This window comes from Pseudopipra pipra, chromosome 5 (assembly GCF_036250125.1).
Source record: "Pseudopipra pipra isolate bDixPip1 chromosome 5, bDixPip1.hap1, whole genome shotgun sequence".
Taxonomy (NCBI): Eukaryota; Metazoa; Chordata; class Aves; order Passeriformes; family Pipridae; genus Pseudopipra; species Pseudopipra pipra.
This window is the reverse complement of record NC_087553.1, coordinates 61,936,350-61,961,211: the sequence shown is the minus strand read 5'-3', so window position 1 is coordinate 61,961,211 and position 24,862 is coordinate 61,936,350. Positions and strand designations below refer to the sequence as shown.

The window sequence follows — 24,862 nt, the reverse complement described above, 5'->3', positions numbered from 1 at the left end:
TGAAAGCTGCAGTGACTTGAGCATCTGTAACACCCAAGTTCTAAGACTCAGTTCTCATATGGCATGAATACAGTCTGGTATTTGTTTGAATCTTCTCCCTTTTAGATTGACACTACAGACCAAAAAGTGCAGCTCAGTTTGTAAAGCACTTTAGATTAAATTACACTTCATGATCAGTCCTTAGTATGCACACATATGGTGTCTCCTGTGCTAAAATGTGAGCAGCATGCTGGGGCCATGTACTTTCTGATACTGTAATAATTAGTGCTGGGATGGGAGCTGGGAAAACTTGATGAGTTAGCAAACCTCCTTTATTTACCCCGATCAAAGCTGTCAAGAACAGAGTTTCAAAAGGTCTTTTTAATTGTTCCCACAGTATATGCAAGCACATCTGGTTTTGGTGTTCACAGCGGTCTGTTGGCATTCAGCCTTTTGAAATTCTGGCTGTTAAAATCCATGGAAAACTTGTGGAGTTGGGAAAACAAAGGAGAAGACAACAAACATATGCTCCCTTTGCAATTACATTGCAGTGTCTGAAAGGTCTGCTTGAACCATCCTGTAAAAAGTCACTGGCAAGTGGCAGACAGATGGACTACAGGACACATCCCAGACACAGCTGTGTAGGAAGTGGCCCCCACTCCTCCCCAGTTGTACTGGCACTTGGTGCTATGGGGGTGTGCTCAATAATGTCCCACTTCTTTCTGAAAGATCTAGTGGGGACCAGCACAGGGTCCAGGAGGGTTGGTAGGGAAAGTGGAGCTGTGGTGACTTTGCTGTGCACAGAGAGGGTAGAGTTGTGGTTCCAGTGGGCCTAGGGAATTCCTACTTTGAACCAAAACCAGTTAGAGCTGTCCCTCTTATATCCTTCAGGCATTTTGGGGTGGCATTTTTGGTACAAGTGAAGGACATCTGTTACTGTTCTGTTCTGAATGACTCTGGAAGCAACAGGAGAACAAGGAAGGAAGACATCCAATGCCAAGAGATAGAAGCTTCATAAATACATTGATACCACAGCCTTCATAAACTCCTTGTTTACTTCTGGCTGTAAGTTAGGTGTTTTTACCAGGAAAACCCTATGTGATTTCTCTCTTGTATACTTGCCTCTTTTCATATGATCTGGCAGAACAGCTGAAGATAATATGTCTTCTTAACCATTTTAAAATTGCAAGTGAAGACCTGGAGATGTGGGATCTTCTGTTCTGTAATTCTCTGCTCCAATTGCTAAGTGCCACATGATGTGTATTTTCAGAGAATAATGAAGGGCTCATGCTTTCCTGTACTGGGAACTATAGACTAGTCAATTAGTTAAGTGGTGGCATAGAAAGTTTAAAATGTGCAAAAGGTATTTAGTATTGAAACACACTACTAATGCTTTGCTGAACTCTTGAGCACCTTCAACTCCCTTTGAGTTCTAGAAGCAGGAGATGCCTGTGTGTTTGCATGTGTTTCAGTAGTATAAATAGCCTTCAGAAATTCCTTGCACAATGTTTTTGTCCTGGCCCATGCCTGTTTTTGCATGTGGTTCAAGTTGCCTACCTGAGTACCCATGTGAACATGCAACTGCAACCACTGTAAACAATCCTGCACGTACCTGCCAGATATATCTGAGCTATAAAACTCAATTAATAGGAAATTTGGGAGCACTGGCATACCAAACAGCAGCAGTAAAAAAATGTTTTCTCTATGTAAAATGCATCAGACAGACAGATGTTGTTGGGAGTTTGAGGCACATTCATCTGTCGAGCACCCACAGGAGTTCTCCTCCCTGACTCTGCCTACTGCAGGGACAACTCAGCTTTTCTGTAATACTGTTGTCCCCCAGAAACCTCCAGCATTTATTCCAAAAGATGATTAACTACATTAAACTTATTCTATTTTTGTTTTTCTCTTGCAAATTGAAGGAATTAAAGCAAGTGGCTTTACGAGCTGGTGGGTCTGTAGGACAGCATGACTTAACGGACCCTCCCATCTTCAGCTTCCATGATTCTGTGAAAGTCAAACTGTTTTTACTGTGGAAAAGTTGCAGGGGAAGAACACTTATTTGTGTGGCTGTGTCATGCTTTATGAACACAGGAACACATGCCAGTTCAGCTACTGCTACATGTCCAGCTGGCAGACATTTACCCTGACATGAAAATACCATCTCTGAGCCCCGTATGGCCATGGCTCTGCTCCTACAACTGGCTGCTCAGAGAAATCTGTAATCAGTCGCCCTTGTAAACACAATGTGTGCTTTGCTGAATTTTGTTTTATCTTGTAGAAAACAAAGAATCTATAGAATTCCAGAGGAACAAAGCCCAGGCACCATTGTTGCCAACATGACAGCTAAAGATCCAGATGATGAAGGCTCTCCCAGCAGACTTTTCTACAGCATCCAGTCTTCTGACAGATATTTCTCCATAAATCCATGTAAGACAAGCAAAAGTGTGCCTTCTGACATCCAAAAAAAAAAAAAAAAAGAGAGTGGCTACTTAGGAGAAAATGTTTTTGCCTTGGTTTTAAATTGACTTACTTTATTTTGAGCCTTCCCATATCAATAACGAATGCTCAGTCCCTTATTAGGGTCAAAGTCTTCGGTCACCTGACCAAGACTCAGTGACATATCTTGAAGAAAGTAGACCAAAGGTGACTTCTTGACAAATATTGACTTGTGGCTGCAGGGTGATGGTCCCTTGGGTGGAAATCAGATTAGATGACTTCTTTTTAATCTCTGAGAGTTGCAGTGACCCTTCTGGGGCTCTTGAAACAGCTGCACATAGTTGTACCATAATGTCCTCTCTCCTGTCTGAAATCCTCTCTAGCATTGAGGTGCACAGCAAATCTACACCTCAGGTTCATTGCTCCATTCATGACCCTCCTCAGGTAAGGCCATCCAAAAGAATCATCTCTCTTACAGTAGTCCTACCTCCTTTGTGCTCTCTGGGGTCCATATATCTGTTCCCCAGTGGTTTTTACTCCAGGACTGGAATTCATCGACTGCTTTGCTCCTTGTCTGCTATTGCTTTAGAACTGCTTATCACAGTTGTAAGAGGTGCCACACAACACAGTGCTGTGGGGGATCAGGGAGATCCTCAAATGCTTTGGATTCCCTATGCCCTTTGGCCGTATGTTGTCACCCTCCCCCTCAATTACACTCCAAAAGGCAGAGGATATATATGCTGTTCTTTTACCTTTGTGCTCTGGGAATAGTACTGTGCTGTGCCATAAAAACCTTCTATTTTTGAACAGAGGTTAACAGAAGTGAAAAAAATATTAAGTGAATGGCTGACCAGAGCACTTGACACAGTCTGTCACAGCTAAGAGCAGCTCTGTTGATGCCTGAGTAGATTTGGAGGTGCTGAAGGATGCTTGAATGATAACAGTAGAAAGTGAAGCAGTCTTACTTGCTAGAGAGCAAGGACGGCACAGGCATTAGCAGCTCATTCTCCTTGATGCTCTGTGAATGCACTCAACTCTGACTTGCAATAACAACTTGAGAGTAAGGGAAGCCTAACTGCTTTACAAATGCTCTGCTGAGGCCTCTCAGGGCCTATATTTGAGCAGTGGGTATGTAGCCATTATGGATGTTCAGAACAGAATGTTCAGAATGGTTTTGTATCACTTAAAAAAAACCCCTAAACCAGACATGATTTGTACAGAATAGAAGACTTTTTGTTCTGCTACCTGTCTGCTGAGTCACTGCCCTATCCTCTTGCATGTACACCATGACCATTTGTTATTTCCCCCCATGGTGAATGTCCAACTTCTGTCTGCTTTCTGCCCAGCGACTGGAGTGCTGCAGGTGACTGGGAGAATCGACCGTGATGCCCTTCCACTGCAGCTCCATCCCAACATCTCACTGATAGTCCAGGTGGAGGACAGTCCCAGCAATGGTCATGCCAGTAACATGGAGATCACAATCATTATTGATGATATCAATGACAACCCACCAGAATGCAGTCCTTCTGCCTTCAGGTATTGAGAGTCTTTCTGCCTTGGTGCTGCCTTTCTGCCCCAGACCAGTGTGCAGTTCAGGGCACATCAGTTGGGCTCCCTAGATCTACAGCTAGAAGTTCCAAGGGACATTAATCATTAGCCTGCCCATTGTACAGGGCTGTTGTCCTTCACAACATATGGATCAGATTCCAGGTTGCTTCATCTATTGTTGTATTTGGATCTAGGATTTCACTTAGAAAATAAAGCAATGTTTTGGCAAATAGGATATGAAGAGTTCAAAAGAAGAAATATAAGTTGCTCTGATGGGAAACATGTTTGTTTTAAACAGGAAAGAAGTAAATGAAAATACGGCTCCTGGGACATTTCTCATTGATCTTAGAAATTACTGTAAAGATATTGATGTTGATCCATCAAACAATCAATTTAATTTCACTGGATTATCTGGTTTTGGAAGCAATAACTTCATTCTGGATTCCACTGTGTCTGGAAGACTTGTGGTCAGTCATTTGTGGCTTTATATTAGATTATCCCATTTCAGAAGTCAACTTATGAAATATTATAAGGGTTTTTTTTAATTCATTGTCTGCACAAGAAAAAAATAATTACTGTAATCCATTTCAGTTGGTATAATATGGAGAATGACTGTTTTGACTGGATGTGAACTACATACCCTTTGATTGGGTGCTTTCTAAGGATCCTGCAGAATTTAGTGAACAGAGACTGTTTTCTCCAGTTTTAAATAAATGTGATAGATATGATTAAAAAAAATACCCTTTTTTAGGGAGTGTGAAGCACCAATTTTGACATGGATAAACAGAAATCTGATGCCATTACATACCCATTTACTCATGACAGACTGTAGAAGAACCTTGCTATTCAGCATGAAGAATTTAAATACTTTAGAAATCCCACACTCAGTGATGACTTCCCAACTTCATTGGTCAGAATTATAAAACCACTCTGAGTGGCAATTTTTCCCAAAAGTGTGGTAGGTTTTGCACTTGTGTGATTTTGTATGTCAAAATATGTGTTCCTTATCCTGATAGCTGCTGGCAAACTTGCATTGGCCAGAAACTCCACTAGTTCCTGGACAAAAAAAGAACCATGGGCAACTACAGAAAAAGGGAAGCAAGAAAAAACAGGCATTCTGTCTAAAAGACAAGAGTGCTCCAGGAGCAGTAAAATGATTTGTATGGCTTACTTTAATTTTGGATCTGAGCTATTCTTACCAATAAGTACTACCCTTAGTTGCTTTATCTACCAAAATAGAAAGCATTTTCCTTGCTGCACAGGATATGATTGTTGTCAGCCCTTTGATCATTGTGTATGTGTAATGTAACAGGCTATCTGAAGTGACCTGTTCCTCCAGGAGTTTCCCTGTAGACTATGATGAACAGTGGATGCCTGTGTGTGTTAGTCCTACTGCCCCAAAGTTTATGAGGCTCCTACAGCAAGATAGAGAGTTCAGGAGATTAGGATTTAAATCCATGTGAGCCACCACTTAGTAACAACTTGGTGCCTGGATAAACATTTGTGGCTGGACCTGACACCTTTAGTAAATGTCTGCAGGCATGAGCTCAAGGAGTAACTACTGTTGTTTAGCAATCACAGATTCTTGTTGAGCCAACAAAGGGTAGAGTAAATAACGAGCTCATTACACGTGCTTTGAATTGATTAGGTAAAAGGTTAAGACCTTATGATCCAAATGATAAAACTTCCTGCACTTATGGGAAAGAAATTTTTTGGCAGAAGAGAAGAGTTTTGAATTTCCAAGAGATAACAGAGCATGAATGTGTAGAAAAAAAGCCTGGAATTCAATCCTGTGATTGATTAATAGCCTGTATTATTCCTGTAGAACAATTCTATATGTCCAAGGGGGAGACCATACTTACAGAACGCTGAAAAAAGTAATTGCCATCCTGGGTACTGTGGCTTCCCACAAGGAAGCATAAATACAATTGTGTTTCTTTTTAATTTAGATGACTGGAACTATTGATTTAGAGAACCCAGCTAATCCAGGAATTGAAGTTTATACTTTGACTGTCAGGGTGCAAGATATTGCCCATCCTAACTACTCAAGCAAGTATCCCTTTTAAATTGTTTTTGATAGTTTTCTGTGCTGTAACAGCATGGAGAGAGGGATACCATATGTATTTTGAATATATGCATGAGAAAATTTCACAGCCATACTTAACTCTGATTTAATCTTGTTATATTTCCAGATATCATCTACATTTACATCAGGATAAAGCCAGTGAATGAATTTTTTCCAGTCTTCAGTACTTTATCTTACGTATTTAATGTTTCAGAAATTACTAAAGGTACAGTAACACCTACATTATGGAAATAATGTTGTCATGTTGGTAAGTACCTCTTAGCTCTACATGAATTTTCATATATTTAAATGAGGTGAATGGTTCAAAGTTCCAGTTCAACCAGGGTCTCACCATACAACCACCTACTACCCTTAAATAGACTAAACTGGCGAAAACTCCAATTGTACAGATGGAAGCTGAGACACAGACAAATTCAGCAATTGCACAAGAAATCTGTCACAGTGCCAGGAAATGAACTCAGATGTCTTTCTGCTCTTGCTAAATTAGCCTTTTGGAGGGAGTGTGATGCTGCAAAGAAACCATTACAGACTGACACAGACAAGGGAGGACTCCCTTGGCCTAGCCACAGTGCATTTCTGTTGTGGTTCTCTACAGACTCTTCATGTTTTGGTATTTACTGCTGGCAGGAGAGCCCATGCACAGGGGAACCATAGCACAGCGTAGTGAACTAGTGCTTCTCACACCATTGCTTTAATTTTTTTGGGGGAAAAACTCTAAACCGAATCTTCAGTTTCATCAAGTTTTTGTAGGACCAAGTACTCTGTACCTTCTATCCTTAAAATGTTAATGAAATATGGATTTTCTGTCTCTCAGTTGGATCCAGCATTGGAAGAGTGAATGCCATAGACAAGGACTGGCCACCCACTATCATCACTTATTCCATTGTAGCTGGAGGAGGCACCAGGGATTACACAAATATCTTCTGGATCAGCCCAACCAAAGGAGATGTGAGGATTTTAGCTAGATTAGACTATGAAACAACTCAGAAACACATTTTCATAGTACAGGCCTCAGACCAAGAAAAGTTTACAACAGCATCAGTGAGTAAATCCACTCTACTTCTTCCACTTTATCTACGTTTTTCTCTTTTCTTCCTGGCAACAACAGTAAGACATTGGGCAAAGCACTTTGGTCTGTGAAGGGCAAGTTAAACCCTGCACAGACTCATATATTACTCAGATGAAAAAGGTTCATTCAGTTCACTCAGTCTTGGTTTATTTCTTACAAAAACAATTAAAGTAATATCTTAATGTTTTTAACTCTGTGTTTTTTGTTTCTCAGTCTTTTTTTCTTATTTTACCTGAGCAGTGAAATTATTTTCTGTGCCCTAAACAATTTAAGTTTTTCTGTGTGGCTATATATGTACCAGAAAATAGAAAAATAACAAGGTCTTGAGGCCAGGTAGCACAGTCTAATAGTAGCCATGCCTAGTGACAAGTCCTTTTTGGAACCTGTGTAGTGTCCCTTGGCCCTCAAACATAATTTAGATTTTATCTGTCATGTTTTGTCACTGCAAGGCATCCAAAGTAATGTGGGAATTGTGTTTTCATGGGTAGCACAGAGAGGATGTTCTAAATACCTTGGGGATGGGAGCAGGGCTTGGGCAGCCTCTTGGGTTCATGTCAGAGGGCCCAGCCCAGCACAGCTGTGTCCACATGGCCTATTGGAGTTGAACACTTACACATGCCTTCCCCTGACTGTGATCTATTTCTTTCCCTGATGGTGTTATCTGGCAGGATCCAAGGCCATGCCAGGCACCAGTGACAACATTTAACAGCAGGTTTGTGCTCAAATTTGTTGCCCAGACCTATTTTATTCAGAAATAAAAATATAAGTAGTATGCCCACAAAGGTCACTTTATAGTCAGTTCTTTCAAAGTATCCCAGTGTCCTTCACAGACAGACTCCTTTTTGCTTCTTTTCACATTTTCTCCCTCATGACTGCTTCACATTCGATTTTTGCACATCTCTTGGAGGTGACACAAGTACTAAACTTGCTTTTTATTCCAGCCAAGCACCACCCATAGAAATGCTATAATATTTCTAGGTGATGATTAATGAAAATTCAGCATCAGAAGATTTTAAGTATGACAAGTTTATCTATTGCCTGACTAGGAAAGAACTTTGGGAAGGGTAGCCTTTTTCTCTCAGCCAGATAATTCCAGCTGACATTAAACACATCTGGTGCTACTCGGGGTGCTCCCAGCCATGCAGAAGGCCATTACCAGCATTTCTCTCTCACTGGGAACAGTCTATAAGCATTGTTTCTTCCATGGATCATGCCATGAATTATTATTAAATATGCTAGGAAGCCTAACTGATGACTGTGAAGCAATTCAAGAGGTTTGAAATGGAGTTTAATGAATATGTCATTCTAACTATGACACAATTCAGGTTATTCAAATGGTCAGAAAGCTTGAAAATCCCAGTTTTGGAAGATGGTTCAGGTCAAGGAACCTGTTCCCAGAAGAGCATTGATCACAAAAAAAATTGAAGCACAAATGACGATAGACATTTTCTGGCAGGAACTGGATTGGAAGGGGGGTTCAGTGCTCTTCAACTGCTGTTGATCAAAAGAATAAAATAGGCAAAGCCAAACAGTTTCTGAAGTTAATAAAATTCTGACTCAGCACAGTGGAGCAGCTCCAGCTTGCTATTGCTCTTTTCTTTCAGGTAACTGTGAATGTTTTGGAAGTAAATGATGAAGAACCAGTTTGTTCACCTAATTTCTATTCATTTCAAATCCCAGTCAGCTTGGCTGTTGGGACCAATATTAACGGCTTCAGGATTGAATGTCAAGATCGTGATTCTGATCCCAGGTCTTTCCGTTACTTCATTAATGAAGGTACTGTGTCAGAGTGTGCTAGCTGGGAACGGTGAAAAAATTAGTGAATGCTGATGGTTCACTTAGATTTGTAAACAAAAATCTAACACATTTTATGTGCTGTTTGTCATGGTGAGCTAGTTGTGTTCCACAAGTTCTGCACACCATTATTTTGCTGCTTACCAAGAGATGTCTCTCCACAAGCTGGCTACTGGTGCTAGCACCTAGAACAATTCCCTTGCAAGACTGCATTGCTTACCACATGAGTTAATTGGCAATTAATTACACAGTTGACACGCACTTTGGAAGAATGAGCTGGAATGATATGCAGTGTCAAATTTCCATTCCAATCACAGCTGAACAAATTGTGAGAAATGATGGAGAGTTCTGCTACTCTGTGTATCTCACATCTAGATGCTGGTATACAGTTGAAAACAACTGTTCAAACCTGCATGTCCTAGGTCCATGCTGTATCCATTAAATCCCCATTTTAACAACCCTTGTTTGAACCTACAGCAACATGCACTTGGAGAACTGCAGTGGTGTGGGATGACACTCAGCTTCACAAAAGAGGGAACACACTCTCTTGGGGCAATTCCTTTTGTGTTGCTAAGGTGACTGCTGCAAAGGAGAGAGCAGATTGTCCAGGTGCTGTGAGCATCAAAAGCGAGACTCTCTGTCCTACTGCAGCCCCTTGGTGCCAGAGAGGGAGCTCTGCAGCAGTGGTATTGACACATGAACCTATACAATGTCTGTGTCTGTGTTTGTGTTAGTCAGTTAGGGTCTGCCCACAGGTCCACTTCTGGCAATACAGATGTGAGCTGTGCCATGTACTTGCCCTCTGAGCCACACAGCAGCCCACGGCTCATTTTGTGCTGTACAATAGACATAGCCTTCAAGGTCATGTCAACTCTAGTGCTTTATGGGGCAACAAGAACCAAACTAAAGCACATTTGGTGCATTTTCATGACTCTGATCTCCTGTATGTGTCTGCCCAGAGCCTAAGAGCTGGGGCTGTCCTACCTGCAGCCCAACCCATGAGCAGTTCTTCAGCTACACAGACAGAAAGCAGCGGGTGGGGAGCCACCACCTCTGAGCTCTCCTCCCTGCCCCATGGTGCTGACAAAGCCCTGGAGGCAATTAGTGTCCCTGAGTCTTTAGCTGTCTTCTGGGGGACCTTTTCAAAGGCTGTTGCTTCTTGGCAGAGAGAGAAGCCACGGACAGGGACTGGAGTAACACTCCAGGGACAACCCAGTAGTAGAATGAGTCACAGTGTAGGGTCTTCACCGCAGCTGGGTGTTGTTGGGTGCTCCCTAGGCTGTAAGGACAAGTCATTCTGGTGACCTCTCATGTGCCCTATGGCCCTGAAGTGTTTCCACAGCCTCCTCTTAGCTGTTTCCCCATAGAGGATCTTATTCTATATTGTAATGCCTTTATGACTGTATTGTTTTAAATTATTTTATATGGTAACAGAAAGATCCAGGAGCCATTCTTGTAACTGACATTTCACCACACCTCATCGCTTGTTCCACACATTTACTTTACTGTGGGATTAATCTTTTGGCGTGTTGGTGTTACTTTTTTTGCAGGCAACGAGAACAATCATTTCACTTTTTCACCAAGTGCTGGCTCCAATACATCTCGGCTGATTCTTGCATCGCGGTTTGACTATGAGAGCGGGTTTGACACAAGCTGGATTTACAATCTGCGCATCTACATAACAGATGACAATTTACTGTCTGTCAGGGACAAAACTACACATTTAATTGAAACTGGAACGGTGACTTTAAGCATCAGAGTTATCCCAAACCCAACTACTGCCATTACCACGACAGTAAGTTCACTGAAATTTATGTCCAGTTCTGCATGTCCTTTATGGACTAATCTCCACAGAATTGAAGAAAAGAGGGTAGGTGTATGCAAAAGGAAAGCAAAAACCTAGACTGGGTCTGGTCCTGGGGAGTGCTGAGCCCTGTGCTCTTATGATAAAGCCAAAGGTGCTTGATCTGCTTAGTGCCATGAAGTATTAGTCTCAGGTACAGAGTTGTAACATGTGTTTTGTATTTCAGTTTCTAAAACAAAAAGGGCAAGTGGCCAAAGGACTGGGCACACTGCCATTACCATGCAACTGGAAAGTTAAAGATTTTGGCAGCTTTATTAATAAGGAAAGAGCAGGGATTAACCTTTGCCTGGAACCTTAAAATTACCTCATGCATTTTGCACTATTTTTTTTATTCATATCTATTTACTTCTCCAGCTGCCTTGCACTTCTCTGTGCTTCTTTAGCAGTGGAATACATTAATCTGTGGCTACCAAAGTTGAAAAAGACAACAACAACAACAAATCCTCATCACTTGGAGGGATCTTTTTCCCATCACTGTCCTGTAAAACTAGGAGCAGCCTGTCAGGAGCTGAAGCTGTTGTGCACAGCCTCAGCATGTCACTGAGGTTTCAGCAGGTTTCAGACAACAAATCCACAGGGGTGGGATGCATATTTCCTGATCTCCCATCCCATGTGGTGGTCCATAGCTGAGTTAGGGAAGCCTGTACAGCTTTCGGCAGCCCAGGTGGGATCTGATCTTGCACAGCCTGTGGGGCTGTGGGCCTGTGTCCCAGCAATACAGTTTGCTCCTCTGCACAACCATCCCAGGCAAGCTCTGGTTTTCCAGTTTAATTTTGGAGCTGATTTCTATCAGGCTGGTGCAGGATGTAAGGAGAGTTTTCTTTTGTCTTGTCTGCAGAAGTGGCACATCCTGAGGGTATGGACCACTCTGTCCCCATTCTTGTGCTGGTCATCTCCTTTATCCCTTGCCGCACCATCTTCCATCATCCAGAGTTCATCCATTCCCTGCCTGCCTGCAGATGGCATTACCCTTTTCTCTTTTGCGTGCAGGAATGAAAATATGAGTTTACAAATTAAAAGAGCTCTTCACTGTAAAATGGTCTGGGTCTGCTAGAGGCTACTGGTAACTGAGCCAGAACCAAGGATCCTGCAAAGAGCACATGCAAGTCTTTATGCTGTGCTATGAAAATGCTTAGATCCAAATTTGCAGACTGATTAATAACGCTGTTATTATTTAATGCTCTGTTGGGAAGGAATAAATGGTTTTCTCACAGCCTTCTATTCCCCCCTACTTGATGTGGAAATGAAAATTAAGCTGAATAAACTTATTCTGTATTTCTTTCCCGTGCTTTACCACAAATACAAACAGTCTTAACCACATACCACAGCATTAAATCTACCTCTCCAGAGATATCAGCCTTCCACTTTAAGTCTATTTTCCAGAAGAGCACTTCCATTACAGCAAGTTCTCCCATCACTACTCATGTGTTCAGTGCAGCAATTTGATGAATCAGATACTGGAAGGCTGGTAGTGTAGAAAAGAAGCCCTGTCACAAAAAGTCATTTGTGACTTCAGTCCAAGTGAGGATAGAGTGGTGGCAGTGATCTTGAGATTACTTGAGAGTTTCTCTAAGGATTGGATGTATCTTTTATTGACAAGGCTAAATAGGTTATTTTAAAATTATCCTTAAACTGGAAAGAAATAGACACCCTACTAAATTTCATACACAATGTGATTACAAATGTCTCACAGAAAAGTAAATAAAAACTTCAGTAGATTAAAAAATCTAATAGTACCACAATGGATAATGAACCAGCTAGAGCAAATGACTAATTTCTTAAATGTGTGAGGATGGTTTCATGATGGGACCTTAATGAATGAGTTGCTAGCACCAAGTGACGTGCCAGCTCAGAGATGTGTCTCCTGACACTCAGGAAGATGTGGGAGATTGCAACTGCTCAGGAAGTGTGGTTTTCCCTTCTGGAACAAGTCACGGGGCAAAAAAAGGAGTTTCATTTCTTTTTATACAATAACCCAGTTCCTTAGGGTTCAACTCCTCTTACAAAGGAGGCTGAACGATGACTGCAGTGAAGATGACCTACTTCCAGTTTTGCCTTAGGTATTAAGAAACCATTATCTCAGTAATGGCAGTATTCCCTGAACTTGCTCACCCTCCAAAAGTGCACTCACAGTCTCTCAGTCAGCCTGTGGCTTTTAAGCCCCACCCCAACATGCTTGTTTTAATATAAGGTATTGAAACTTGATATGGAACCTCCCTTTTGCATTGTGGGTGGGCTTCATTTCACCTGCCTTTGTTTGCCCCAGGAGCTCAGTGGTCCACCTTAGCCACCTGAGCTGCCTTGGCAGTCAGCAGGCAGGTAGGTGGGATAGATCACTGTCTCCAGCAGACACTATTTCCCAGGTGCCAGGTGCTTCAGTGCAGAAGTTCAACCAGATGAAAGGTGCTGTTGGTGTCAGTACTCTCACAAGTGTTCAGCCTTAAGGAACTTTTCTTGTCTTCTTTTAAAAGCCCGGCTTCACTGTTGTGACAAGAAGGGAGAACCTCTACTCTGCATCGGCGTGGTACGTGCCGTTCGTCATCACCCTTGGCAGTTTGCTGCTCCTCGGACTCCTGGGGTTCCTGGGATTCCTGCTGGTGACCTGGGTCCGCACCTGCTGCCCTCCAGCAGGGAAAGCACACCGCACACCTCTGTGAGTCCTACCAAGAGGAAGTCCCCAGCAGAGCCTGGCAATGACAGAGATAGCCCAAGCCTTTCAGCTGTAATGAAATATACACTTTAAATCTTTTATAGTGTTGTGCCCTTCCCTGTAGTAAATGCTGTCACCAGCTACAGTGATATTTAGTGTTAATGATATGAAATCAAGAAAAAATGTCTATGGCATTTTTTGTCATGGGTTTAGTAACATCAGCATTAGCTGAAGGTAGCAGGGGAATTAGCAATTATGACCTCTAAAGGCAGCTATGCTCATGAGGCTCAGTCAGAGCCTGTGTCAGGCTGTGTTGCCCCTAGCAAGTACAAATGCTTTTGGTTTGCATTTGATCCCCATTCCAAGGGAGCTCCCATCTAGGTAGTTACTGGATGCAGTTTCCTCCCTCCCAGAGTCCTTTGCAAATCTGCTCATGCCAAATTCATTGTCCTGGCAAAGCTTCTGCAGGTTTCCTGGAGTTTTACCCAAGCCAGTTGCAAGGCTCTGGCCCATAAAGCTTAATGGTACCTCTAAATGCTTGTGCTTGGCAAAAGCCGTGGAAGCACCTGGGACTGGACTCCGGTTCACTGTGGGAAGCGCAGAGATCCCTGCTGGCTGGCTTCTCAGTGGGCTGGAGCCAGGCTGCATCTAAATTGACTTTTTACTTCACAAAACAAAGGTAAGCAGTCCTTTAAGTGGACTGGGATTAAAAAAAAAAAAAAAAAAGAATTTCTGTAAGTATTCTCTGGATTTGAACATAAATTTAGAAGTTACAGGAAATGTAAAGAGGTAATATATGACTGTGATGTTAATTCAAAAGGTGTGTGCAAGGCATTTGCAAGGTGTGATAAAAATGACAAATGAATCTAAGCTATTGTTATTACTTATTAATAGGCAAAATGATTCATTGGGAGCCAGGTTCTCCCATTAAAAAGCAATTTCTATATTTTCAAAAACATTTACAACCTTTCAAATATTTTAAAAGGTATTATCTGAGCAGATCAGTCTCAAAAAGTTGACCTTCCTCCAAGGATGGAACAAGATGACAGTATCTGAAAATATATTTTTCCAGATTATATAAATCCATCATGCTATCATCAATAAGACTTTATTATTTCAATATCATCCCTTCTTGAAGAGGTGTTAGAGCAATGTTCAGGTCTGCTTTCCTGCTTGAGAGCAGCAATAAACGATGCAGGCCTTCAGTGAAAGCAAAACCAGAAACCAAACAAATCAGGCAAATTGCAGAACTCAAGGAAACACCCTTCTTGCCAAATAAAAGAGAACAAAGCATGACATTTTTAGGTAGGCAAAAGTATGACATTTGTTAACTATACTCTTAATCTTTTTTTTGTTACAGGATAAATGTTCCAGGTGTGTACCTCTTTTTTATATTTTAATGCTTCACGACAAGACCTTGTTTATGAATCAGTGTAAGATTTGTAAACTAATTTCTAGACAAATGAATTTGACCCAGTACACGAGTACTGAGATTAGATCAGTCTGGCCAATTATGGAAAGCCTGACTAAGTGATTTCATGGCCCTTTTGGTGTTCAAAGCTATCAGTTGTGAGGTAAAAAGGAAATTCAGAGTATCCTGGTATTTTGGCACGGGTGCTAAAGAATGACTGTATTTTTCACATGCAATTCATACGCTATCTGTTAAAAAATAATCCCATCCACCTACAGCACCTTCAAGAATCCTCTCCACTCTAAGTCCCTGTTCTCTGGTCACTTCATTTGCTCTCTTGACACCATTACTTCATGTACCTGAAGATTTATTTTCAAGTATTGGTGCTTTTAAAGGGATTTGTATAACTTAGCAGGGCCATAAGTTGCACATGAAAAAGCATGCTTTTTTAAAGAGTTCCTTTTATTCCATTAGCTTTCTCCTAGCAAGCATTGTTCATATGGGCTCAGTAGGACTCCGCTTTTGTAACTCTTTCTCCTCAACTGCTATCTCCCAGCTTGAAAAAACACAGAACTAACAAACCCCAAAGAATTAGCTGTTCTCTTGGTTGCCCAGTTTGAGACATTTCAGCATTGGCTGGTTTCCAAAAAAATGAATACTTGGCTTTTTCTGAAAAACTGGTTCTCAAATGCTGGGCAGTAAAGGCCAGACAGAACAGGCTTCCCATCACTGCTCAGGTTGAGACCCATCTGCAGCACTTCAGAGTATTGCAAAGCCTGTTGGTGGCCAGGCACACAGTTCTCCAAAGAAAGCCCATTAAACAAATTGGCAAGGAGCGAGCAAGAAGAAATCATAGCAACTTGTTGGGTATCATCCATGAATCCATGCTGTCGAGATGCCCATGGCACTGCTGCTGTATTTGTTTGCATGTGGGAGAGTTAATAGTGTGGTAAATTCACACAAAACCAAACTGTTCTTCAATCTGAATTTCACTTGACTGGAACTGCAGCACTTGCCTGTTTTGTCTCCAAGTGGATGTTTGTTGTAGTTCAAGTAACTACGATAGTCTACATTTCTAGTTCAGATATCCCCAAAGATGAATTTCTCTATATCTTCATATTATTTAAAAAGGGAAATTTGTTTAAAAAACCATTGTTATTCATTCAATACTGAAGGAATAAGACTTTTCAAGGCTAGACTTTTAATTAATCTTAGGCAACTGTGGATTCCCACTCTAAGATACTATGAAGGAACTTGCTTTTCAAGGCTCATTTGAGATGTCTCAGAAGTTGAGTAGCAAGAATATCTATTTGTCTGAGGAAATCTCGGCTTTAGTTTCTATAGTCATGCTCAGAAAAGTCTGATTCTTTACAGCGTGTGTGTGTTTTCCTTTCTGCAGAAAAGAAGAAACCTAAGAAAGATGTTGTTGTGGTAAGTACTGCCGGCCTCAAAACAAAACCCTGTTTTGCCAGCCCCATCATGCAATATGATCATGGGACCCTTTCTATGAAAGATGTCTCTTTTCAAAGAAATATAAAAATGATAGGCAAGGAAAAAAGGATTGCCCTCAAGTGCAAAATATTTCAGTGCTCCAGCTGGGCTCTGTGTTTGGAGGCGACATTGGGTACGAGGGATGCTCGCCTGCAAGTGGCCCCTTTGCTTCCAAATGCTGAAATGCCTACTGGGGAGCCCAGGCAGGCTGTACCCACAACAAGGAAAGGGAGACACGCTGCACCCACAGAGGTGGGATGACGAGTGCCACAGCTTCACTGATGGCAGTGGTGTGCTGCTGAGACACCTCTGACCTGTGCAGCTGACCCTGACCCACCTGAGTGCAAGCAGTGAGGTACACAAGCTGTAAAGAATCTGGTCTTGGTAAGCTGTTTGCAGGAAAATGCCATAGTTGTTTCTACTGTTGTGGATGTTTCTTTGCTCCTAGATCTCAGGGCTCCTTCTTTTTCATAGACATATCATAAAGGCTGTAATGCTCTCAGGCACATGGTGTCATTCTTGGAGTGGTCCTGTGCAGGGCCAGAAGCTGGACTTCAATGATCCTTGTGAGTCCCTTCCAACTCAGGATATTCTATGAATCTATGCAAGACACTTTCATCAGTGAACTCCCTCTCCACAAGTTCTTCAGAGAGGTGATTCCCAAGCCTTCTTTGTATGGAGGAGACCACCTTGTGGTTACCCAGGTGGAGGTATTTAGAGTGTCAGACTTTATCAATTCTCTTTTGAACACCTCATGGCAAAACCTTACACCATGAATGGCTCTTGTTGCCAGTTTAGATTAAACCCAGCCTAAAGGAATGCAATATACAGGTCACACAAATCCACCTCCATCCATGTAGATCACTGTTTCCAAGTCACTGCTTCTTCTTCATACTCAACTAATTCACAGGATTCATTTCACATTTCGTGTCTCTTCACAGACGATGACACAGCTAAATACTATCTTTGATGGAGAAGCCAGAGACCCAGGTAAGAAAAAGCAATTAACAGGGGATATGAACATTTGTCTGGAAACAAACTGGATTAGTTGATTTAAATATGGTTCGACATTGACTTTTCATGTTTCAGGTTTGCTGTTTCCAAGGAGAATGGTAGTTATATCTCACAGAGAGTACAAATCAAGACAGTGCCTCACCAACATTTCTAATGGTAGAATACACTCATGGCCCTTGAAAGCATACATCCAATGGCCAGATTATTCACTACTCCTCTGCCAAACTTGAATATATGGATGTGGTACAGGAAGGTGGGAGGGGAGGAGGAATTTTCTGCGAGCCTCTTGCTCTGGCTATGTGGTTTCCCCCATCCCATCTCTGGGAAATGGTCAGGAGATTAATGTAGCTGTGGAAGTACTGACTTTGTCTCTTAAATCTCTTCCTGGATGCATGGTGGGTCACTCATTCCTGCATAGATCTTCTCCTTTGCAGAAACACTGCATTGCTGCTTTTTATCCAAGCATCTCTTGTTAGGGAGGAAAGGGAAGACCTTTTGCTTTTAGATACAGTTACGGTGGCATCAGCTATCACGTGTGTCACCAGGCTCCAGTTACGCTAACTCTGAGTATATCTGATTAACCAGCTGGGAAAATGGAAAATAGGGCAAAAGCTACAAAACCCAGGACAATCAGGGAGGTGTGTGCTTATCCTCTTCCCCAAGTGACAGCCAATGTGCTCTGCAGCAGGGTTCATTGCAGAAAAATGTGGGTTTTTTCTAAGGCTTGTTTTGACTTACCTCATTCCCCTGAAACCCAGCCCCTGCCTGAGCCCCTCACTGCGATGCTTGGCCTGGAATTAGGATGCCCAGCCCTGCGCCTAATGGATGAGGGCCCCAGCATAGAGGTGGAGGGGTGGTAATGTGTGACAGTCAGTCCAAATAGGTCTTTAACAAATAGATCTGAAAATAGGTCTGAAACAATAGGTCTAGAAATTATCCAGAAGAAGGCGGGTTTATTTTGATGCTTGAATTCATCTGGCCAATTTCCACCCAAGTGCCTGTACCTTGTGTTTCTTATTAGCTGGCTCGGAGCTGTTGAATGCCTTGAGCTAATGGGAAACACTAGGCATGGAGACTTCAGTAGAATTTGGGGAAAACAAAGGGGGCCCTACTGTGCAATTAAACCCATCCACAAGGCTGTTCAAGGCCAGTTTGATCCAAGTCCAAGCACACCTGCTTTTTATAAAGAGATCTGGAGGGATGGGCTCCAGAATCCCTGCTTTTTCCCTATGTAACTTCATTTGTAATACATGGATAGTCTCTAGGCTGCCACAAGAGCTGCTTTCCAGTGTTCTTGCATGACAGCTGGTGGCTCCCTTTCTCAGCGAACCTGACCACACTAAACTTAAGGATATCTGAGCCCATCCAATCTGCACTCCAGAGTCAAAGCATTTATGTCATGCCTGACACAAACATTAAGCTGTAACACAGCTTTGTGGTGTCAGCAGGGAAATGTGTGCTCCTTGCTCCTCCCCTCTCTTCTCCACAGCTCATCCAAAACCTAGAGGATCAAGTGTTGCCAGTTTGGAAATAAGATTTAATAATTCCCGGGACATCATCTGTTGAATATCATTAAGAGGGATGGTCAGAAACTGCTTCCTGATCTGGGCTGCTTTAACCTGCCCGCCTTGTAAGCGGGCAATAAAAATAACATATAAAGAGATCCAGTTTCATGTTTAATTGCTCAAATTGTGTTAATGTGTCAGAAACCATTAATTCTGATACAAACTGTAACATGTAGTAACACATAAGCACTATTTCTTTCCAGGCCTTAATGGTCTATTGTTTGTCTTATATTACTAATGTTTAATTACAAGAAGTGCCACTATAGCTCCTGATTCTTTGTTTAGCAAGAAATAGAGATTTAGACTATGAGGTGATCACACTGGAGACACGGCAATTTTTCAACCTATCTCTAGGTAGCAAACAAGCTGAAGAAGAAAACATTTACTTTTAAAGTACAAGTAGAAATCACCCATAAAATCTAAATAGAGACAGAAACCTCCCTAATAAGGAAAGGCAGCCATGTGTGCTGAACAACCAAAATGTAACAATATTTTATATATATGAGGGAAGCATGTACTTGTACAAACTGAAAACACACGGTACTTCGCTCTATTAATGACAATGTCCACAGCAAGCCTCAAGGAAAGCATTTTGTGCAAATGCAGAAGGAATACATGCAGCCAAAACTCATTGGAGAGCCCATATCTCCAAATCCTGCATCAACTTAGAGGAGCTTACATTGCCTGGAAGATGTATGCAACATATTGTGCTCCTAAGGAGGTTTTGCTACCTCTGGTAGGCAACTCTACTTGACAAAATAGGCTCAGACATCCACAATGGCCTTGCTCAGTATGGCAAAAGACAGAAGTTTTGGGATAGTTAGTCCTTACAACTAACAACTATGGATGTGTTTGTTACACTGCCCATGTTAATCTATGGTAGCTGTAACTTGGATAGAGGTATAGGATGATAAGAAGGTGCTATTTTTTTGAATGGGAATGTTTTGAATATTCCTATGCCCCAAACTGTAGAGCCAGTTCTTATAGTGGCAGAACAGCAGCTCCTCTGAGAGGCCACAGCAATGCTCAAGTCCCCACATTCTCTTGCAGAAATGAGACTTTCAGGGCCACCTCCCCAGCTCAGCTGATTTTCCAAGTGCTTCATGTTTCTCACTTCAATCCCGTGCTGAGAACTGTCATGTCTTAATCTGCTAAAGCAGGAATGATTTTAATCAGTTGTCTTTTTGTTCTTGCAAGTTACTGGCAGAATGTATGAATTCAATACGCGGTCGGGGGCCCGGAGGTGGAAGAAGAGCGATGAGCCCCTTAAGCCAATGCTGGCTGGTCAGGTAACATCCAGTGCCACAGACAATAGAGGCCAAGGGACAGACAGAGCAGAGGCAGCAAGCAAAAAAGAACCTTCAGAGAAGAGGAAAGAGCTGACTGCAGCAACAAAACCAGCTACCAAGCCCTCAGCAGACCAGGATGGACTGAGATTACAAAAGCAGAAAGAGGAGTCTGAGGGCAGGGGGTTATCCTCAGCAGCTCCTCAAGGCGGGAACTGACCTCCTATCCCCAAATGAACCCCGCATTGCCGTTGAGCCAGAGTTCATGAGATTCCAAGGTGCTTTCCAAGCAACCTCTGATCTGAATAGCCAAAGAATCAGATGTGATTTTTCTCTATATATATCTCAGCTGCAAAACATAAGGTGGCCATTGGTGTGTATACTGGACCCAAAAACAGGATGAAGCTGGAGGTATCTTTGACAGGTGCGTGTATGAGTGGGAGAGAAAGGGAGGAAATGAAAGTGGGAGAGAAAGGGAGGACATGAAAGTGGGAGAAAAGGAAACAAAAGCAGAGTCACAGACAAGAATTCACTGCCCACTGCCCCCTACGGACACTGGCAGTGTCCTCCTGGAGGAGCTCTGCAACCCCAACCAACATGGCCACATCCTCTGACTGCCTTTGGGAATGGCAGCATACATAGAGATGTGCTTTCTCACCAGCAAATGGGGTCTCCTGTCCCTGCTGAGCAGCAGAATGAGTGAAAACCACATCAGGGTAGAAATGTGTGTAGAAATGTGTGTTTATAAAAGCTAAAAATACTCGCTTTTCATTGAGTATTTTATTTCAGCCCTTCCTTGCCCTCCCATCTTGCTGTAGAAAAGACTGTGGCTTGAAAGCAATTATGGAGTGGAGAAAACCCACAGCTTGTTATGGTATCTCAGGCTGTCATGTCAACGCTTTCAGCTTATTTATCTTTCATAACACTAGCAACACTAGCAGCATTTAATATCTTCACCTTTGGTATTTCCTCTGGCATATTTAATGCTTTACAGAATCAAGTGGAACACACTCAAAAGAATAATGACAGTAAGCACATGGGGTGAAATAATCTTTTCCGAGTGTGGGCATGTACAATGTAAGTGCTGTCTAAGAACTGATATAAAACAAGCAAACCCTACAAGATTTCTGAAAATTATTTTAATCTGAAGAAAAATAGTTATAAATGATGACTTAATGCTTCATATCTTGGCTTCTTTTCTTTCCTGATTACAGAAAGGTTTTTTGGTAACAAAGGGCTGATACCAGGTGACGAAAGAAAAACTCAGTTTAACTTGAGCAGGGACAGTCAATGAAGATTTTATTCAGTCTGTCAGATGCATTGTTTTTGGTCATACAATGAAGGACCTGGATGGAGAGGTCCATGATAATTTCACCAAGAATCCTACACTTCACGAAACCACCCGTCATGGTGTTGTGACCCTTTGCTGTGCTCGAAAGGAGTGGTTTGGCTCAGCAACAACTTCCCTTACAAACACCAATCACCTTCAGTCAAATACTCGTTCATTGCACAATCAGAAACCCAGCATGTAATGAATATCACAATGATAGAGATAGGAAAGAGTGATTTATACTCTGTTAGCATGTTATCAGTTTATTGTGTCCCTGGCGGTTGTCATAGTGTTGTTTGACTCTCCAGGATCAACAGGGCCAGACACACATTCAGTGCTCCAACCCACTATTGTTTGCATTTGTTTGCTGTAAATACAATACATTTGATTCCTATGCAGGTGATTTTCCAGTGACACAGAGAAACTCTGCAGTAAGTGGTAGTACTGCTGTAACTCTGATCTTCCTAGCACTCTGGCACGAAGCTACCCATAGGCATACATGGCACCTCCAAATGGTAAATTTTGTTACCTGAAAAGTTAACTGCATTGCTTTCATGGCAGGAAGACACACGGGCATTTGTATTTACTTTCCTGGACATTTCTCTAGGGCAGCTGCTCTGCTTCCTCAGTTATTCTCATTCTACTTTAGAGATTAAGAGGCAAATACCTTTTTTTTTCAAAGGAGGCAGAGACAGGCTGTAGTTTCAGCCAGGAAATCTGCAAAGGGACAGATGAATACTCCTCTTTCTTTACTACTGTTCCAGCCTCTGAACTGCACAAACTTATTTCCTACCTTCTCATGAAAAAAACCCCAACAGCAGCATAACATGGTATCACAGCATACTCCAAACACCCATGTATGCAAACACATTGTCACAGCCAACACTGCTGGTGCTGTAGTCTCTGACAGCTGGCCAACAGCTGGGTGAAAAGCAACTACTCTCATAGTGATGCTCACATACTCTAACTTCAGAACAACTGAGAGTTCTACAGAGAGGTGCTGTGGACTTAAGAGACACCAGATCCAAGAGCTAACACTGCCCAGAATGCTTGCACCTGGTTGAGGTGTGTTTAGCTGGTGTACTCAGAATCTGGGGGCAGGGCAGGGGGGCAGGTTTAGGCAAGATAAAGCATCCTGTGGTCTGTGCTGCGTGGGTAAACAAGTGTGCTGGCCATAAACTGCAGCTTCACCAATCCTTACACTGTTGCTTCAATATATGCTATGCTGGTCTCCAGGTCCAACAAATTCTTCATCCTGGTCTTCACTGCAGGTCCTTGTTTTGGGCAGGACTACTTTCCTTCCTTGGGATCTACTAAATCAAGGAAAAACAAGGCTTTATATGAGCAATAGCTTTATGCAAAAGTGGCACCATTTTCCTCTTAGCTGCCCCTGCAGCTAAGAGGAAAGTGTTCTCCCCGTGAAGTAATCAAGAATGAATTTAGGTCTCATTGAGCCAAAGCACAGCCATTCATTTCTCCGGGCTGCCTTTGATAAGACAAAAGCTGAGAAGATAGAACTGACTGACCTAGATGTACACCTGTTACTTATTGTATCAAAAAATACGTGAAATGATGCTTTGAATATATGAAAAAGCAACATATATTTTTCATATAATAGAAATTATAATATGCTGTGCAGTGCAGTTTTAAATGTTAGAAACCTCTTCTAATTGTCAAACCAGCTTTTGTGCTTTTTCTCATTCATAAGTGTCTCCTAGAGCACAGATTCAGTGTCCTGAACTGGCACTAGATGGACTGAGAGCAAAGATTAAGTGCAGCTCTACACAATAAAAGCATTTGATAATTGGAACAATTAGCTAAGACCAGGAGGCCTTTCCATCATTTGAAGCCTTCAGAAGTCAAGAATGGCTGCTGTGTGCTGTAGAGGGTCAGACTAGATGATGGGAACAGCCTCTCTAGTCTTCAACAGCTCTGTTAGCACACACAGATACAAGGTGTGAACTTTGGTGCCATTTATTTTGGAGTGATGACACTGATAAGCTTAGACTAGAAGAAGAAGAAGAAAGGCACCTGGTAGTTCAAGCAGAGTGGCTGAGGGCAACAGTTCCTGACCTACAGCTGCCTATTACGTGTTATGCATTAATTTTATCTGGTCTACAAAAATCAGTGTGAGTTCTGCCACAGGTTTTGATTGCTGTGTCTCTACCTATTACACATCTCTGAAGTGCTTTGAGACCTGTGGATTAACATTGCTCTGAAAGTATCAAGAGTGCTTAGGAAAGAGCACAGGTCACTTTTCCTGGCTGAGTCTAATTCCCACAGTAGCTTATGTGTGACCATGTTACTGAGGTTTTTGTGCTGTTCTCCAAACTGAATGTACTTCTAATGCATAAATGTTCTGCTTTCATGCTGGTATTATAAATAGCACTTGCAATAAACATCAGAAGTCTCAGCTTCTGGCAGTGTAACTTCATTTTTATCAAGGAATGTAAAAGTGCTGATACTGTATTTGCTCACAGTCTCAAAGAGACCTACACATGAGAACAACCTCAGCTATAGAGATGGAAAATGTCTCCCCAGGAGGCTGCCACTTCATGACTGCTCACTAGGAGCAGGAGATGGTGCTTAGATCCCCTCAGAGGAGTGTCAGACAAGGGGAACAATCCTCCTCCCTCTGAGCAAAAATCTGACTGTTAGGTTATTTTATGAGACCGGGATTGGAATGCTATAATGGAACTAGCATTTTAACAGCAAGCAGCCACAACTACATATTGCACATGCCCTGGATGATTAGTTGTCTGACACCCCCAGCCACAACAGGCCCTTCAAAAGGCTCCAGATGAAAGGCTGAACATGGGCATGGCCCCCACTGGGTTCCATTCACCCATGGTTTGTCTTAACTAGTCACTGCAAGCTCCCCATGTTGTCACTGGGGAGAAAGAGCACTTTGGGGGTGATATATTAAAAATGAGATGTCTAGAACAGATCAGATGAACTGTGCCCTAAAAGCAGCTCTTTCTGGATGTCTAGATCAGATATCAATGCCTCCACAATACACACAAAGGTAAATCAGCTGAATCTCAGCCCAGGTTGTTCAGGTGAGGGCAGGTCTGTACTGCTGCACCAAAGCCTGAGGAAGCTGAAAAGCAGGAGAAAGCTGAGCACAGAGGTCAGCCAGGCTTTGCTCAGGAGGAAATGGGGCTCCAGCCATGCTTTGTTAGTGCTCCAAGGTCTGCAGGATGCTTTCTGGGATCTAACTTGGGGTAATTCTGCATTTGGAAGCGTATTCTGAGATATGCTTCAAAGCAGCCTGTAGAAAAGCATGGACCTGGCCAGGAGACTGAAGAAGTCAAATACAAACTTCAGCGAGTTTCT

General features: G+C 42.3%; 1 protein-coding gene across 1 annotated transcript in view; it reads left to right on the top strand.

Moving 5' to 3' along the window:
• CDHR3 (cadherin related family member 3) overlaps positions 1-23,939 on the top strand; it is a 48,177-nt gene extending 24,238 nt beyond the window's left edge. The window contains exons 8-20 of the mRNA XM_064656337.1: positions 2,261-2,409; positions 3,765-3,954; positions 4,265-4,433; positions 5,916-6,015; positions 6,159-6,257; positions 6,867-7,093; positions 8,726-8,897; positions 10,466-10,710; positions 13,251-13,432; positions 14,790-14,803; positions 16,240-16,271; positions 17,273-17,321; positions 20,108-23,939. Of these exons, the coding sequence (XP_064512407.1) occupies positions 2,261-2,409; positions 3,765-3,954; positions 4,265-4,433; positions 5,916-6,015; positions 6,159-6,257; positions 6,867-7,093; positions 8,726-8,897; positions 10,466-10,710; positions 13,251-13,432; positions 14,790-14,803; positions 16,240-16,271; positions 17,273-17,321; positions 20,108-20,415 (1,936 nt within the window). The 3' untranslated portion in view covers positions 20,416-23,939. The remainder of the gene's footprint in view (positions 1-2,260; positions 2,410-3,764; positions 3,955-4,264; positions 4,434-5,915; positions 6,016-6,158; positions 6,258-6,866; positions 7,094-8,725; positions 8,898-10,465; positions 10,711-13,250; positions 13,433-14,789; positions 14,804-16,239; positions 16,272-17,272; positions 17,322-20,107) is intronic.
• Positions 23,940-24,862: the final 923 nt, after the last annotated feature.